This window comes from Clavelina lepadiformis, chromosome 2 (assembly GCF_947623445.1).
Source record: "Clavelina lepadiformis chromosome 2, kaClaLepa1.1, whole genome shotgun sequence".
NCBI lineage: Eukaryota > Metazoa > Chordata > Ascidiacea > Aplousobranchia > Clavelinidae > Clavelina > Clavelina lepadiformis.
Window position 1 is genome coordinate 13,911,227 of NC_135241.1, and position 17,836 is coordinate 13,929,062.

Sequence of the window (17,836 nt, forward strand, 5' to 3'; positions counted from 1 at the left end):
TTTGGACGCGAGTGAAGCGTTCTCACCCAATTTATCAATCGTGCATGAAACCCAAAAGCTTTAAGACAACAACAAATGAAGTTCCAATTTACAGTGTCAAATGCTTTATATATATCTAAAGATAGTATTGTTCCAGCGATTTCGTATTCGTCCGCGTGGTCGACAATACCAAAAAGCAAACGAATGTTATTACCAATAAAACGACCTTTTATGAAACCATTCTGGTCATGATGGACCAAGTGATCAACATGTCTTATAGTTCTGTTGCAAATTATTTTATAATCTACATTTAAAAGAGTGTTTGGGCGGTAGTTACCAGCGAACAACCGACTTTTGTTAGGTTTAGGAATTAAAGTAATGACCCTTTTCCGTTGACTGTCAGACAATTGTTTTAAATCTTCAGATCGCTCCAGCGAAGCCATAAAGACCAGTTTAATATTCTGCCAAAACGTTAAATAGAACTCTATTCCTAAGCCATCAAGTCCCGGAGAATTTTTATCAGACATGCTTTTGATAACATTTAAACATTCTTAGTCCGAAATTTCTTTGTATGCTTCGTTAGCGTTATATTCATCTATCTTTTGAATGTTTCGATTTGATATTACACAATTTACCTGATCCGAGTTGGAATTATTGATAGGGCAGCTTTATGATTCCGAATAAAAATTTCTAAGTTCCTGTAATATTAAGTTTTGGTCAGTTAAACTGACACCGTTAGAGTTCAACCGTGGAATTTTATTTTCGTCTGCGTGACGCTTCTCTAAATTAAGAAATTATTTGGTGTTTTTTTTCTTCGAGCTGACAGCTGCAGTATACCGTACACCGCTCTAACAATGTATCCAGGCCCAGCTGCTGTTCTTTAAGAAAGATTTGTTGTAGAATGAAATTTTTAATCGACGTCAGTTTTAAGCAGGTCTTTATTAAGATTCTTAAGTTCAGTTTCTATACGCAGTTGATCAAACTTAAGCCGCTTCTTTTCATTGCCTGTTTGCATAGTTGACTGCTGCGGAACTGACATCAAACTTGCCATCTATAATGACATGCTACCTGTATCGCAGCCAAACCATCTAACCTACTGTCTACTGACCTAGCAACTGGAACACCAGCTAGTAGTAGTTGGTAAACCAGCCAGCACTAAGTGGTATGCCAGCTGTAGCAGTAGCTGGCATATACTGGTTACCGGCTTCCATTGCTTCCGCTGTGGGATTTCAAATTTCAATTGTACAGAGAAGCTTTTGTGTGATTTAAATTTTGATTTTTCAACTTATATCGTAATTTAATCCAAAAATCGGCACCTCGCCGTACGACAACGCAGCTGGTCGCATCCAGTGCGCAGGCACCTTTAGAACGCCTTGAAATGTATACTCATATTGAAACGTATATTAACTGCCATTTTATGACGTACAGTTTTAAAACGCCGTATATCCACCTATCATATGTTTTCCTGTAGGTTATATAGCTGGTAAGTAGTCGTAAACAAGGAAATGTGTCTGATGAAAAAATGAAGACGTAATAGGGGCTATGATCCAATAAAGTTGAGTTTGTGAGTAGGGAATGGCTCAATGCATTCTCCCCCTAAGGCCTAAATACACTAGTGTCGTGGCAAGTAATGTTTTGGACGGACTTCCTGACATTAAAGTGACGCAATACACAAACATCCAAAGCCTTTCCCAATTTTATCAATTTCCGCCCTTGACCAAATTTCGTCCCCTAGAGATTTAAACTCCTCCCTTTGAGAATCACTGATAGTAGACGCCTACTCGAAGTAGGCCTGCACTTGCATACACCCAAATCAGTTGGTGTAAGCAAAGTCAGCAATAAGCCTCCCGGAGCAGGAGTTGCGCATTTCGGTTATCCTTACAAACTGTTGTCAGAAAACGCCCTAACCTTCTCATCTCAAGAGTTCCAGGAATATTGTTACCCTAGACAGGCCTAGAGGAATTGTTCATCTTATGGGTGCTCCTTAACATCCTGCTACAAAAGGGGCAGCAGAACGGATAGTACAGACGTTTTAAGCAGGCTTTTTGAAAGTCTGAGAAGGCACCGAAAGAAGCTCTTTCTGAATTTCTACTTGATTACCGGCGAACACGTACACCGACAGCAATCGACACAACCACGGAGGTTTCCGGCTATAATCACAAAATGTCCCGGCAGCCGCAGCGTCAACGTACGAATTTTACCACGTGGACTGATATGCAGACGTCATGTTTACCAACTACGTCCACATTACGCCACAGAGGATAACGAAGTCCCTGATGATAATCCCAACGAGACTCGCCTTTTGACAATACCGCGTCGGGTCGACCCTGAAAGGACACTAGCCAAGGAAGTTGCGTCGGAGTCTCGACCTTACTCCCCACCGAACAAGATTCAACAGGAACACATCGAGTAAGAATCATAAAATCCACGAGGCTCAAGGCTCAAGGAGGGCGCGTAAACCACGGCAGATGTTTTGTTGTTAAGTTTATTTTTTTTCATCGTGGTCGCTTTGGTCTTAATGGGGAGATGTTGGGATTGTATAACATGTTACCTCGGGTACTCACATTTATAACCGTGATAAATGAGAATTCTATTATGTATCAACAGAGGTGCGATGTTTAAACATTGGCATTCTGGCTCCTCTTTAACAAGAATTTCTGGCACACAGGAGGTATGATAGACGGGAAACAAGCGCATTATAGTCTATTTGTATCCGCATTGAATTGCCTGCTAGTTAGTAGTTCATTTTTTTAAATTGTACATGTGCGATTCTTTTAATATGTAGTTATTACGACTATCTTTTCTGGAATCTAAGAATTGAACTTTTATGAATGTTATGCTGGCTAGAAGAAAAAAAGTTGGGACAGCATTAACAACGGAGTCAAGAGTTAAATAGACAAAGGAGTTCTCAAGGCCAAATAAAAACTTTGGTTATAGATAATTCCAATACACTAATATAGCATCGTCATCGCTATAACATGCTAATCCCCGAGATTGGTTGGGCTGTAAAGCTCCATTGCTATCTGACTTCTCAGAAGGGTATTTTTCCCAGCATCACAGTCGAGTTATCGTGTAACATTTTATTTATACCGAACAATTTATTTAACGAAACGCAGCAGTCAAAGTAAATTAAATTAAACTGAAAGCATCACTTGCACTGCGCTTGTGACGAGGAGCTGTGCCGGAGTTGTAAATCGAGCTGGGCTTTCGGCGAAACTTATGAAAGGAATGACATCAAAAGATGACTTCGACTCATTCAGTAAATTCAACTTTCGGGCTTCAAATAAATTTTCGGGCTCTGGTTAAAAGTATACGAATAAGGTCCGTTTACAACACTGAGCTATGCCCGATGTACCGAAATAACTGACCGCAACATAAAACATTGAATTCGTTGTCACACAAGAAAAAATATTACAAGTATGTCAAGCATAGTTGCCATACACTACAAAGCCACCTGTCTACGGATATATACGTTGCATATCAGCAATGCACAAAAAATATTATGTAAGATTTATAAATAGCATCAACACATGTTTAATGGCATAATATACAACTTTCATGAGAAGCATTTCAGTAGTGGACGCAAAATACGCCCCACGCTGCCCCTGCAAATGCTGTTAGTGAAGATGCTGTCATGGTTACGGTTACACTCTTCAAAAGGCTTACAAATGTTCCCACAACGAGACCGGTAATAATTTGTGCTAGCTGTATCATACACGTGATTAAAGCACAGTCGGTTCCAATTCCTCTTTCTTCCAGCGCTTCACTCTAAATGCATTTGAAATCGACATTAGTGATTGCATATAGTAAAAGTGTTACAGCAATTCACGGCCGGCCTTGGGCCAATGCAAGTGATGCGGCTGCGTATAAGGCTCCGCGCTACCTATAGTACCAAAGCAAAAATAACAATTTAGCTTTATTTTGTCGCACTGTTATTTCTTCTCAATTTGTTCTCGAAAAACAATGTTTTGATGAAAATATATCACAACGTACAGGTTTGATGCTGATTTTCAAAGGGTTGATATTTGATTCATGTTATTATTATTATCACCATTTAAAAGCGTCCCAACAGTCATGGCATTGCATTGGACCCGCGCTTGTTAATGCCGGTCCCGCAGCAAATACAAGTAAAGCAATACAGTAATACCTACAAGGGAATCTTGAAATTTAGCTCTTAGAATATAGGTGCTTTAGAAGATCAATTTTGCATCTTGAAGCTATAGTTTGAGGGACGAAGTCTGTTTGGTATGCAGGTAAATGCCCAAATTCAACATCGTAATATCTCGAGTTTGTTGATGAATTGGAGGCTGCCCTGCGGAGGGTGGCACCCAATTAATCCATACTTCTATTGGGAGACTTCAATGCACATGTTAGGTCTGAGAATAGTCTAAAAACCTATTGAATCTTGTCCCAGAAACACCAACTGACACACAAATGGTGTGTTTCGGAGAATAAAGTAATCTCACTTGAGCCGAAGTTACCCAAGCTGTATGATCTCTAAAAACTGGTCATCTCAATGCATAAGAAGAGTAACAAGGAGTTTTCTAATTAATTATAGCATTTCTCTGCTTAGTCCTCTGCTCTCAACAATTAAGAGACATTCAAAATCGCATCACTGCAAGCCTAAAATATTAGTTGCAAAACTTTCTATTTCACAATTTCTTAAAATTCATATATTTTAAATTTTTGAAGTGAAGCACAGATTGCCATCATTTTCCTGTACCACTATTTTCCACGCCGTCATTTTTCATCGACCCGTTAGCATTATGTTAACCTTCTACTCGGCTACCAGCAATGAAATCTCAGAGTATATAATACAGATTCGTCTTTACGACATCAGTATGACTTTGTTATGTTTGAATACATAGTGGTGTAACCAAGCTGGCTACCTCGTTTGTTAGCAGTAGTTATTTGTTTAATTTCTTCGCTGTAGTTAAAAGATAGGGAGATTCACAGTTGGAGAGAGGATGGACTGGCCGTTTTAGAAATATTTTAATCACCGAAATTGACCCAGTCCACCTGTAGTAACCAAGAAAAGTTAAACAAATTTCAGGCTAGTTTCAGCCTTTTTGTGGCACGTGTACATTACTTTTTTCCCTGCTTTCTTTCGGAAAAAGGGCCTGGCCGCCTGGGACCGTTTTTACGCCTCTGGTGTGACTCCCGGGTGTGATCGAAGAGTGTGTTAGTACCTGTCCAGTGTCAAGTTCCACCTTTGGAGTCGCAACACGCCCTGTTAAAGGGCATTTCCTGTTTATGACTGACTGAGTAACTGCCGATATGCAGTATAGTGTATGTGTATATATATTGATGATATAAAAAAAATATATTTACAAAGAATATTAACACAAACAAGAGATAAGAGGGTAAAAATAGAAACTTGTCAATAATTCTAAAGTTTCCTGATATTTTGGAAAGCTTGGGTTAGTTAAGGCAATAGTATTAAACAAAATTGAAACATTTGCCCAAAACTTTGATTATATTGAATCCTTACAGAGTTTGCATGAGTCTTAATTTTGACATCCGGATAAACGTAGGGCAGCATTTTCCAAACTGGTTCCCAAGAAAATTTCCGAGGTTACCGCTAGATAGATAGATATATATATATGTTATAAGTAGGGCGATTATATTTTGACCTAAAAAACGAAAGTTTTTGCCCTAAGAATCGAAAATTTTGACAAATTTTGACATTAAAAAACTTTTTTTTGACAAATTTTGACGTATGAAGAACCCAAGTAGTTAAATTACGCATTATTGTACAAAAAGTTAAAATTTATTGTAGTAAAGAAGGGCAAAAATCTGAACACAGACCTAGCCTATTCTGAAAAGGAAAATGAGCTAATTACAAATCACTGCCAAAAAACTGCAACTAAGACACAACAAAAACTGTTCAATACATTTGTCTAAACTAAAGATACATGAAGTACCTAAAGCAAAACCGAAGCAAGAGCTGATTCACAATAAGTAGACAATGGGCCATTTACAACAGTATAAAGTAGGCTACAAGGTGTACAATGTAAAATGACAAGTTCACCTACAGTGCAACCTCTACGACACCACGACAATGCAGTTTGTAAACAATTTCGACTGGGTAAAAAATTTTGACTTATTAAACAATTTTGACAATTTTTGACCTAACGCTGTAAATTTGATAAATTGACAAGTCAAAAAATAATCGCCCTAGTTATAAATTAAAAAGCTTGCACTGTTTTGACCTCAGTTTGACATGACCTCACACAGTGACACTTTATAATTTTCAAAACAACTATTTTTGGATAAATTGTTTATATCAGCATCAAATGACTCTTCGCAACCTTTAAATGTATAAATAAAGGCCATCGAAAAATGTTTTTCTAATTTTTTTTCGTTGATTTGGTTTGGATACGGATATTAGCCTACTTAAAGCTGCCAAATCGGATCAGTGTCACAAAATTTTTGTGTTATGTACCACACCAAGAGGAACAAAAAATGTTGTGTAACATTTATTGATCACACAAGACAACTTTAGTCAAATTTGACGATTAGAAGACATTTTTATCATTTTCACCCATTAAGTCGTTTCATGTATCATTTTTTCTGTTGCGTTATCTGTATTCAAATGAAAAATAGAATATATACCAGCGTCTTTCTTTTCCATTAAGCGTACTAATGGGGTACCATATATTACAAAGAAGTATTAATATTAATTAATGCCCGATTATGTTAAATCGTAAATCATCTTTATATTTTGCTAGATTTGGCTTGTGCGTTATCGCGTGGTCACGCTCGTGGTTAATATCGTGCTGCGAATCGTGCAGCCGTCTTTTGAAAACTCTTTGTTGAGCGCTCAATTAAACTAGGTGTCATTGTATTGTATTGTGATGTATTGTTGTATTGTGTATTATTGTATTGTACTGTGTTATCTGTATGCAACTACTGCTCTGCTCTTTACAGGTTTAAATATGCAGAGCCCAAGTGCATGTTTATTTTGGGCTGTTATTTATGTACAGTTTTTACACTCTTGTATAAGCTTGAAAATACTTAATTTTAAAAAATAAAAAAATCATGGAAAGACTATTGCTGCATCTCAGATGCTCATTAAAATTCGTTAATTTAATAAATTTGCTTACATGTGCAAGTTATAATAAACTTCTTACCGCTATTTCCAACAAGATGCTATTTTATAACATTAAAATCTAAGCAAGAGACAGAAAGCTTTTAATTGTTCATAAATAAATATCCAGAAGGGACTGCTTTAATTCCTATCTAAAAATATGACTGTGCACTACCACGTGATTGTACTATTCTGCTCGCACTGAGCGGAAAATTGCATGGTATAACTGCATAATTAAAAAAGTTAGGACAACAAACTTTGATCAATTAGCGTTAATAATGAAGTATGACAAATAATCAACTCCGCGTGGGAACTTTTTACAAAATCAGTATAAGCTAATTAAATAAGACATTGTAAACATTTAGATATTGGTATAAGAAAACTGACCTTGTACTTTTCGTGGTACTGCGCTACCAGTAAGTAAGGTATCGTGTAAAGTGTTGCTGACATTATTCCCATGAAAGCAGAAAACACCAACACAGTCAAGATATTTGGCGATAAAGCAATAATGCAAGATGAGGTGCCAAACAGACAATATCCCATAACATATATCCTTTTCGCACCAAATCTTTTTATCATTGATTTTAAAGCAACTGAAACATATAAGTTGTAAAATTAAGAAAACCGCCATAAAAAGTAACGATCAGGCGGAACACTTTTTAAATTTTTTTAACATGAACTTCAACTATGTAAAAGGCAAAAAAATGATGGTAAACAGGTTTGAAATTAAAGGCAATCCTATTTACCCAACAAAGGCTTCTGCAAAAAAGGTAAGACCAAAACATTTCTGCCGATCAATTACTGGATAGGTAACAATCTATCCTATAGGGCGTCCGGAGGGCATGCTCCTCTGGAAAATTTTGAATTTACATGGTCAAAAATGCATGAACCTTTGTCTTTCTTTCAAAAAATAAACTACCAGAGGTTTGTTTGTTTCTCCATTACTTCGCAATAGCACAGGTTTGCAAGCATTTATAGTGTCTAACTATTTCAACGGAAATTTTTTTTTTAAACTGTTTTTATCTAATTTTAAGAGTACTAACTTAAACTTAACCCAAAAGTACATCTTCTGATAAAAGTGCGATTCTTATTAACAAAAATAAAGTTTTTTCAGAGGTGGGCGATGTATGGTTATTCCCCTTAAACTTGAGAATTTTACAGCTAACTACCACAGGTCATGTATTTTCGCTAACGTGGTAAATAAAACCTTCGGATCTAACATGTTGTGCGGTTTGCTTCTCCGCACCTCTCTCAGAAATTGCAAAACTTGCCACTCTCCAGTTTTACAGATTTGGGTGGAACGTCCAACGCAGGTTCACAGCTGGTTGAGTCGTATCCAGGCTATCCTAACTACGAAAATCCGGTAGGGTGGGAGTCGACGCTGCTGATGATATTGCAAAGTCTGGCAGGAATTTACTTTTTTCCACACTCTATTTATGATCCGTCCAACAATCCGCTCTGATGCATGAGTTTCAGGCTTGTTCGAATAGTTACAGTTCTGTCGGAACATTCTTGATTTTAATCGTCAGGAATGTTTTTATTTGCTGAGGCAAAAAGCTACGAGCGAGGCAAATGGACAGATCGTCGGCTCGGTAGTTAAGTACCTTGAGTGCTGGGCTCGCAATAACGCGGCCCGTGATCCGTGTTGGATATCCAGTGGCGTTACTGTTGTTAATGCCCTAGTGCAAGGCATTAACGACACTTATTTCTGTTCAGTGAACCGTTCTAAATTCGGAAATTAAATATAAAAACTGAAATAAGGAAATGAAAAATGTGTGACAGTCAGGACTTGCACAAAGGCTATAGCTCGGAAACCGGAGCTCAAGTGATGATGAATCATCGCCAGGTTTAAGTCGTGCAAAGACTTTTTTCAGTTCCAGATTAAAGATTATCATAACTTGCTGTGCCATCAGTGGTTCTGTTTCCCGACGGACGAGGGAAACAGTGGCTTTATCGCCACGAATCCCAGCAGGTTGGATATCCATTTAAAGGCGAATTTGAACAACATCGTGTTCTGAAGCTCATTGGTGTTAATGTTGAAGAGGAGGGAGGCTAAGAACGATCGTTACGGTAGCTCGTTTTTTGAAAAATCGTTGTTTGTGGCCGGCAGAGAGAGTTCGTCTGAGCAGTTTGGTGTTCTGTGCTTGCGATAATAATGGTAAGCTTTAATGAAGATGAACATACGAAGATGGTTAATTCTCATAATTTTTGTTTTGTTTTTGTGCTAGCTAACTTTGTTGTATCCAGAGCAATGGCAGGTGCATGCTGTTTCGGAGTGTAATGTATTTTTACGTTGAATACATTGCAGTTTTAGAGGAAAATTGCGTTAAAAATTACCATTTTGTTTAACACGCATGGAATTATTTTTACTCACCACAGTAGACGGACGAAACTGCTGCATTAATAGTTAGCCCCCAATTTCCTATTTGTACTCCCCGAAGATATAGCTCTTCAGATCGCGAGTTTCGAGTTGCCCGGGGATCGCCATGCATAACGATTTCTCCAACGAAGTCAGTGAAAAAAAGAGCCATGCATAAAAAGGAAATCCATCCCAACAAATGACACACGCAAAGACATCTATAACGCACAATTACACAGTCATATATCTATACAAGGTTTTAGCCTATAATACATATAAGGTCAGTAGCGGACTAAACAGGGACTGGTGAGGCTGCTCAAGCAGGCCCGCCGACCAAAACTGATTTGTAACTAAGTGATTTAAATGGACTTGAAACTGCAACAACCCACTTGCCACCGAAATTACGTTTAGAACGTCCATCTATAGTCTATAGTCTATAGTATCACTTTTAAATGTCACCGGATTAATGAATTTTTCCTTACAGCTTTTGAAGTGAAGTTTGCAGCACTTCTTCCTTTTCAACTATAGCCAGCTAAGAGACCAAGACCAAGACCTTAAATTTACTTATTTTCCTACCCACGCCGACACGCAAAATTATAAAAAACACATTAATACAAGTTTTTGCGAAAAATAGAACGTAAAAAGAATTCGGAAACAAAGGTCGGCTCTGAGGCACAATGCTGGATGGCGATCCATAAAAATTAAGCATTTATAAATACTTTTGTTTATTAAAATTACTTAAGCTACATAACAAAGTTATCGCTAGGGCAACCAGTTTTTTGACCTAAAAAGTTTAAATTTTGACCTTAAAATTTGCAAATTTTGACCTTATTTTGACCTAAAAAGTTTAAATTTTGACCTTATTTTGAAAAACGCTATACTAATAGTCTCTACACTTTACAGCAACTTTCTAATCTAAAACTGCATTTAAAATTGACAAAACGCTTTTCTAGTGTTGACTTTTTTTCGTTTCTGCGTATTAAGATTGACAACTTGCAGTTTCAAATGCAATGCCTTCAAATCGTGACGTCACCAGACGCGCTGAAAGGCCTTCCCTCTCTTTGTGGCTTTGGTTCTAAGTATAATTTGGGGCACTGGAATTGTTTGCGGTACAAGAAAAGAGAAAAACGGAAGAATAATATTACAAAAAGGTTACAAAATTACAAGTTTAATAGATTTTGAACTAAAAAGAAGACCTAAAGAAACAATTTGACCGCATTTTGACCTAACGTAACATTTTGACTTTATTTGACCTAATAACTTCTATACCACACGTCGTACAAAGCTGAAATTTGTTTTGTGCTTGTTTGATAGCATTCTGAGTAGGTTAAAAAAAATTGACCATATTGACTTTTGGTTGCCCTAGTTATCGCATCTATGGTTTTCGTCATTTCGAGTGAGAAATAATTTAATTGTAGTTTTAATAAGTATTGCTTTGGTCAGAGGCGTATTTAAAATTGCGTTGAAGTGGGTAAATTTTTTAAAAGTTGAGTTTAAAATTCCTGCGTTTCTCCACCCCGCCCAAATTAAGCGGAGTCCACAAAATTTTCCCTGTTATAAACATACTGTATTATGGTTGCCACCAGGTATAATAGTATCAAAATCAAGGCTCAGCTGGTGAGATACAGCAATATATTTCTGCCAACGTTTCATTAACACATTTGGATTAGATTCATCAAGGCAATGGGAATTGTATTTAATTTCTTGCGAAAAGTATAAAATTACAATTGCTAGGTTACAACCCGCTGAATTACTTTTAGGAACAATCATGACGCATTAATGTGACGTCAAAATGTTGCATAATTGGCTAATAGTTTAATAAGTTCATGACACAGTAATGAAAAAATATAAAACACGCAGTAATTGGAAATTACAAATAAACTGGAAATATTTTTAAAAAGAAAAAATGGAAATTTTTCGTAGCAAACTAACTACAATCATGCGAAAAACTTGGAGTAAAACGGGAAATGCAGGGCGTTTTTATCGTTATTGGCGTTATCGTACTTGTTTATGTAAAAGGATTTAATGAATTTACGTTTCCAATAATCTTGCTCAAAATCCAAAGCATTTGCATCTTTTCGGTTATTGGCGTGCTCATTTTCGTGTATACTCAGAGAAGTATTTTCATGTTGAAAATTGGTGATATTTGCTTTAGGTTCTTTTACCTTATAGTCAAGAGTGAACGTTTGGTTTTCACAATGTATGTAGAGCAACAATCTTGGCATGGGATCTCATAAATTTCCCCTATTTCTTTGTTAGATGGCATCCGGTGTTTTGGAGAAGGAAAAGGATGCAAATTACACATTTTAAAGGCAGGCTTGAATACCGTTTTAATCCTTTGATTACTTAAGATTGGTCTCAGTTTATCTGAAATGTTGGAAGTATGCGGCAGTACTAAAAAACCTTGCCAATGGTTCGTACTGCAGGTGTTTTTCTTCGATTTATGCTTGTATCTCTTTAAAATCCAATTCCGGTAGCCATTTAACCGCAACGAATCCTTTACAATTTTTTCTTCTTGTTTCAACGAGGTATTAGTATACAAAAGAGCACAGACGTGATGTAACAACGTATTTACCACTGTTCGTTTGTGTTGAAGAGGATGTTGGGAATGAAAACTCAAATTGCGGTTGCTGTAAGTTAAGTAGACGGATTGTATACTCCTTACAAAATTGTTGAATACGGCGCTTTAAAATTGTCCACAATAAATTGGCAGCTGCTGTTGGTATAAATTTGAGAATTCATTTCATTTCGAGATGTTTTTAAGTGTTTGCTGAGGCGTAAAAAGGTAAAGTTTTTGCACTCCACGTACTTTGAGCGGGGTTGGTATTGACAAATGCGAGAATTTCAGGTGATGCTTTCATAAAATTTCAAACCTCTTTCCTCAACGCAGTCCTAAATACACCCCTGGAGGCGATGTTGTTATATAGAGGACACTACAAGTGTATCATTACTGGCATAAAATAAAAATAATTTAGTTCGTGCCATTTGAAAATATTCTGCGGTTTCCCGGTATAAGCAGGTGATTAGCAGCAGGTAATATTAATTTTCAGCATTGGAATGTCACAGATGACAGCACATAAACCGATACATCATTCTTGTTTTACCGCGGTTACCTGTACCGGACTAGGCAAGAGCCAACAACCAAGATTGAACTGTACTGTAGGGCAGGGCTTCCCAAACTTTTTTGCTCGCGACCCCTTTCAAACTTCTGAAGTTTTCCGCGACCCTTCACGTTTAAATTGATTAGCAGTGCGAAATATACCTTTGTCATTAGTGACATTTATTGAGATGCAAAGACTGAATTCAAGCAACCAGTACTCAAAGCCTACTTACTACTTTACACATATGTAGGCCACTGGAAACAAAAAAAGCACACACATTTATTCAGTGTGATTGGTGCGACTGCTTTCTGCTACAAAGCAAGTCCAGCCGTGGCTCAACATCTGCTAATGCTGGTCTCAAGGCGGTTTTAATGTTGATTAGGCTGGAACGATATTTTGTTTTGATTGTATTTTGTACTTCGTGTAAAATTGGTATACGCTCTGCGACCCCTGACGTTCGTTACGCGACCCCTTGCGGGGTCGCGACCCCCAGTTTGGGAAGCCCTGCTGTAGGGTATAGCGTTTACATTAACCAGTACAAATACACCAAACGGTAAGCTAATTAAGGCTTATTTAAAGCAAAATGTTCCCGTCATACACATACGTATACGCTATAATTATACCTATTACTCTTTACGGTTCCGGGTCGATTTAACCCACGGACGATTGAACCTCGGACAGGTCAACTCACGGACGATTTAACTCACGAAAGTTTCAACCAGTTACGGGCGTTTAGCCCATTAAATTGCGTAAACACTTATAGCGTCAACATTATATTGTGTCATTATTTACAATCGTCCGTGGGTTGAATTGTCCGTAGGTTAAATAGTACGTGAGTTGAACGGTCCGACCATCCTCGTAACTTGTCTGTCACAGGAAACATTCTATTCTTGCTTGATCCAAATACCTGAACGATCCCTATTGCTTCTTCTATTGTTATGTAATGAAAGCCACCATATACGTCATTATTAAGCAATGAATTTGCGTTTTTTTTCCACTTATAAATAATTGCTTAACCACTATATATTAAGTTTAATATAAATATTTCACCAGTATATGTACCGACAACTAACTTACTCTTTGATTTAAGGCCAACTTGTTTTTGGACTTACCTCGTGCGAGTCCGAACCGAACCCAAGGGTATGAAACAGAATAATAAAACAAACCAAGAAATTAATTTGTGAAAACAAAAATGTCGTTATCGCTATACTACAGTCTTAGATAAATCCAGATCTTCGGGATACGAATAGCCTATTACTTAGTTGATGTAATATTAACGGAAACTATTTCACAAAAAGATTTTTTTCAAGACAATAAAATAATAGTATATTCGGAAGATTGGTTGTCGTTTATATTTCCGAAAAACAAATCGCGCATTACAGTTGTTGATACGGAATAGTTTGTTGTTTAATCGAGTTGTATAATAAAATTAAGGTTAGGTCTAAAGCAGAAAGGAAATATGTTACAAAATATATTATGGCGTGAGTACGGAGACGCAATACAAACCCATACGCAGTACAAGCTTTGTTTATCAAAAAAAAAAACGGCGTTTCAAAATTGCACGGCTTAAACTTGCCCACTACTGCACGCACAAATAAGAAAGTATATCTCATTTCGAAGCGATTTATACGGTTTTTAGAGGCGTAAAAACCCAGAAGTTTGCGCTTCGTGCATCTTTGGCGGGATGGGAAAACTCGGAAATTCTAGGCCAAAACTTTCAAAAAAAATTTGCCCGCTCACCACAACGCGATTCTATAAATACACTATTGTCTGACAGAAAAGTTCAGCAAGAAAAGCTGGACGTCAAACCTTGTCGGTATGCTCCATCTAGCGACGAACTATCTTTAGAAACTCTATTTTTCAGGTAACAAGCATAGAAGCACTGACGTTCAGTTGAAGAAGCACCTAGCTACCACATGTTCATCTCACATTAATGTCATCAATTTTGATAAATTTTGATAATTTTTTCTAACCCATCAAGCAATGCTGTTTTCTGCTTTTATTTTTATGTTTTCATTTTTCTAAGTTATAGTTAAAAACTTGTTAGTCATAGTGTAACTGTAAATAAATAAATAGATTTATACATTCGCATAGGCCTACTGTTATAACAACAATGTTTTAATTTGCAAGTTAACCTATATCCAAGACAGTCTTTCACATAAAACATGCTAACCAAAAATTTTAACAGTTTCTGCGTTTTTAGATTAATTTAAATCAGTTTGTAAAATTATCGAAAACAGAAAAAAATATTTAGCGACTTTTAGTATGATTTTTATGGAGTTCCCGCCGGCTAGCAGACTTTTTTCTTTTGGTATGAATGTGTTCTCCTTTCGCAGTGAGCTAGTTTTCCAGGCAATTAAGCACAGCGCGAGCGCGGCGTAACAAAGAAAAACTTTTAGAAATATTTCACTTGTAGATATGCTTAATTTACGTTAAATGCACTTTCTTTAGTTTTACAATTATGCTGTAAACAAGAAGCCAGATGTTTTTGCTATTAACTTGTGAAAATCCGATCAGTTTCGACGTATAGTTTTCGAGTAATTAACGATTGAACATTCGTGTGCAGCGTTGGCCACACAAAGACAAGATCCAAATGTTACTCACCCTGTTTAGATAGGGTAAAGTTCGGTGTATCGTACGCTAAAATAAATTAGTTGTATTAGTACATTAGTTCAAATAAAATTATATACAGTATTGTACATAGTAGGGGTCTCTGGTCTTGGCCCTGGGCCAATCATAGTTTTATTCCTGTTCTGTATACAGTATAATAGAAGTTAGAAATATTTCCTTGAGCGGCAGTTTTCGCTGAACGTTTTTTAAACATATTTATTTCATTTAAAACGCACTTAGCTTAGAATTACAATTTGAACAACTTACTAACCACAGAACATGCAAAACTGAAAATAAATGCAGTTATTCCAATATCCAAATTTGTTATGTAGCCAATCATTCACTTTATTTGATAGTTTATTAGATTTCATGGGCTAAATTTAAAATGTTTATCTATAGTCTCACCGAAGGTTTTTTGGCATACTTCTTATGGAGTGAAGAAGCTGACGTACACCACCTGAGTTAGTGCTTAAAACAGATTTTAATTTGACTGTGTGTTTCTCAGCATCACTGCCAATAGCTTCGTTATCTAAAGATACATCGCTTCCAGCTTGCGGTGGAAAAGGTGTCTCCAAAAGTACTTCTGCGTCTGGAAAGAGGAAAAGTAGTTTAACTTATAGTTCTACATACATTAGCCTACACGGCATACGCAATAAAACATTTGAGTGTTATAGGTACGGTCGAATCCGCTTAATAAGTTTACCTTTGGTCTCAACTAATTTTTTTTTAAATTTTTGGCGGGTATATAAATCGACGATATGGCAAGGCAAAAAAATCTTTCCCGCAAAATGAAAATGCGCAGTAAATTATAAAAAGTTAAAAAGCTACAGTATAACTAACGTACAGTACATATAATGGAAAAAAGGGGGTTTATTTGAAATTTCATACTAGTTAACAACAATCTCACAATTAATTTTTGCTTTTAAAATTATATAGTTGACTTATGGAAGCATTTGTATAGTAGACTTATAGCTGTTTGAGTTTATGCTTGTGTAAGACAAAAGTGTTAAATGTAAAGAGTTGTTTTGTTGTTGGCTTAAGGATTATGTGGAACTGTACAAAAACCAGAAAGCGGCGATTCGATTTGCAAAAAGAACAACAGCTTGGATAGACATCCACCAAGGCGTATTGAAAGATGTGTTAAAACACACAGACAGAAATACTAAACATATATTTTTGTGACATCTCTCCATCAACGCTATCATTTCCATCCCCAGGAAAGTCTATTTTGGCTAAATAACTTCTTTTGAACGTTTACATTAATTTCCTTTTTAATCATCAGGCCGGCTCGTCATTGGCTCTCACAGCTAGATAAGGATGACACCGGCCAGTCTGTATTATACAGACTTGACAGTTTTGCAATGCTATCAATAGGCAACCTGAGGCATTACACGAGGAAATGTTCCAGTGTCATCTCTTTTAATTTCTAGATCAGAGAGCCCGCATTTTTCTATGGAATGCTTTTGACCAACAACCATCTATCTACTGGCAATGTATACCGATTGGTGTAAATCACGTCCCCCGCCAAAGAATTTTTTCGATATTTTCGCTGTGAACTGGGCGTCACACTGCGAAGTCACTCGACATCGGGCACGTTTTTTGAAATTCCTGTTTTTTTGCGTCCCAACAACTCCGCTTTCAATCAGAACATCCACCTCTTGCTGGCTGCTTAGTTGTTCTGGTCGTGAATGTCAATATATCCCGCGAAGGTTCCTTCATAGAATCATCAAATGCAATGGTCCGTCCTCTGGCCACAAAGAAATCCCTGCTTACTCCCAACTCTGCGGCGAAAGCTTCTGACGGTTTACGGTTCTTCAAGCAGCGAAACAATGCCAAGTAAAATATTTCATTCCTCACGGTGGGTTGATTTTCTCCCTTGTGGGTCATGTCACCAACTTCTTTAATGCATTGACAAATGAGCACTCGCTCGGTCCTTGTACCCTGTCTACCAAGCTGTTTTCCAGCTTGCTGATGATAACATTTGATTGTTTAGTTTCTAAATCTCTCCTCAATGGACTATTGCATTGTCGTGGCAGAGGAGTTTGAGAGTCTCGATTAACTTTTGAGCAATGCTGAAGGACACTATGTTTTCAATGGGATACCCATACCAAGTCAGAGTGGGCGTGCGGTTAATTACGCGCTGATTGTGTGCTTTCTGAATGTTTCAAGACGATTCATTCAAGGTTTGGACGATGTTGTGTTTAACTGCTAAAACGATCATGGTCGATAAGTAAATGAGAAGATTCGGCCAAGCGGTCTGGTTGTTATTTAAAGAAAAGTACCTGGCCGTTGAGGCGACCAATAAAAGTCCGCGAAAATAATGTGGATACGTTTTGTGAGTAAAATAATTTGTCGTAATATCTTCATACAGTCCTACACGAAAAGCACTTAGAAAATCCGGCATCATTATTTGTACATACTGAATTACTGCTGGTTAAAATTTATTAAGCTTGCAACGATATTTAAATCAAGTGGTACAGGTTTACAGACGGATTTTACCAAAGGGCCCCCGGGATTTAATTTGTGCCAAGGGTACGTGCGTGTGCACAGCCTTACTTCCTTTCCTTTCAGTACTTGGTGCCAAAGCTCTTGAAACTGAAACCGTAGGTTCTTAACACATGCGAGTTAAAAGACCAGAATTGACCAAGACATCATTTTATGTTATAGGCTATAATAGCATTGGATAAGTTGCTGTCT

The 17,836-nt window shown here is 37.1% G+C and overlaps 1 protein-coding gene across 1 annotated transcript in view; it reads right to left on the reverse strand.

The window, feature by feature from the left end:
- Positions 1-3,057: 3,057 nt before the first annotated feature.
- The window catches only part of LOC143447349 (membrane-associated transporter protein-like), a 28,352-nt gene continuing 13,573 nt past the window's right edge, over positions 3,058-17,836 (reverse strand). The window contains exons 7-10 of the mRNA XM_076947406.1: positions 15,545-15,728; positions 9,444-9,646; positions 7,457-7,662; positions 3,058-3,747 (exon numbers count right to left, since the gene is read on the reverse strand). Coding sequence (XP_076803521.1) covers positions 3,550-3,747; positions 7,457-7,662; positions 9,444-9,646; positions 15,545-15,728 — 791 coding nt within the window. The 3' untranslated portion in view covers positions 3,058-3,549. The remainder of the gene's footprint in view (positions 3,748-7,456; positions 7,663-9,443; positions 9,647-15,544; positions 15,729-17,836) is intronic.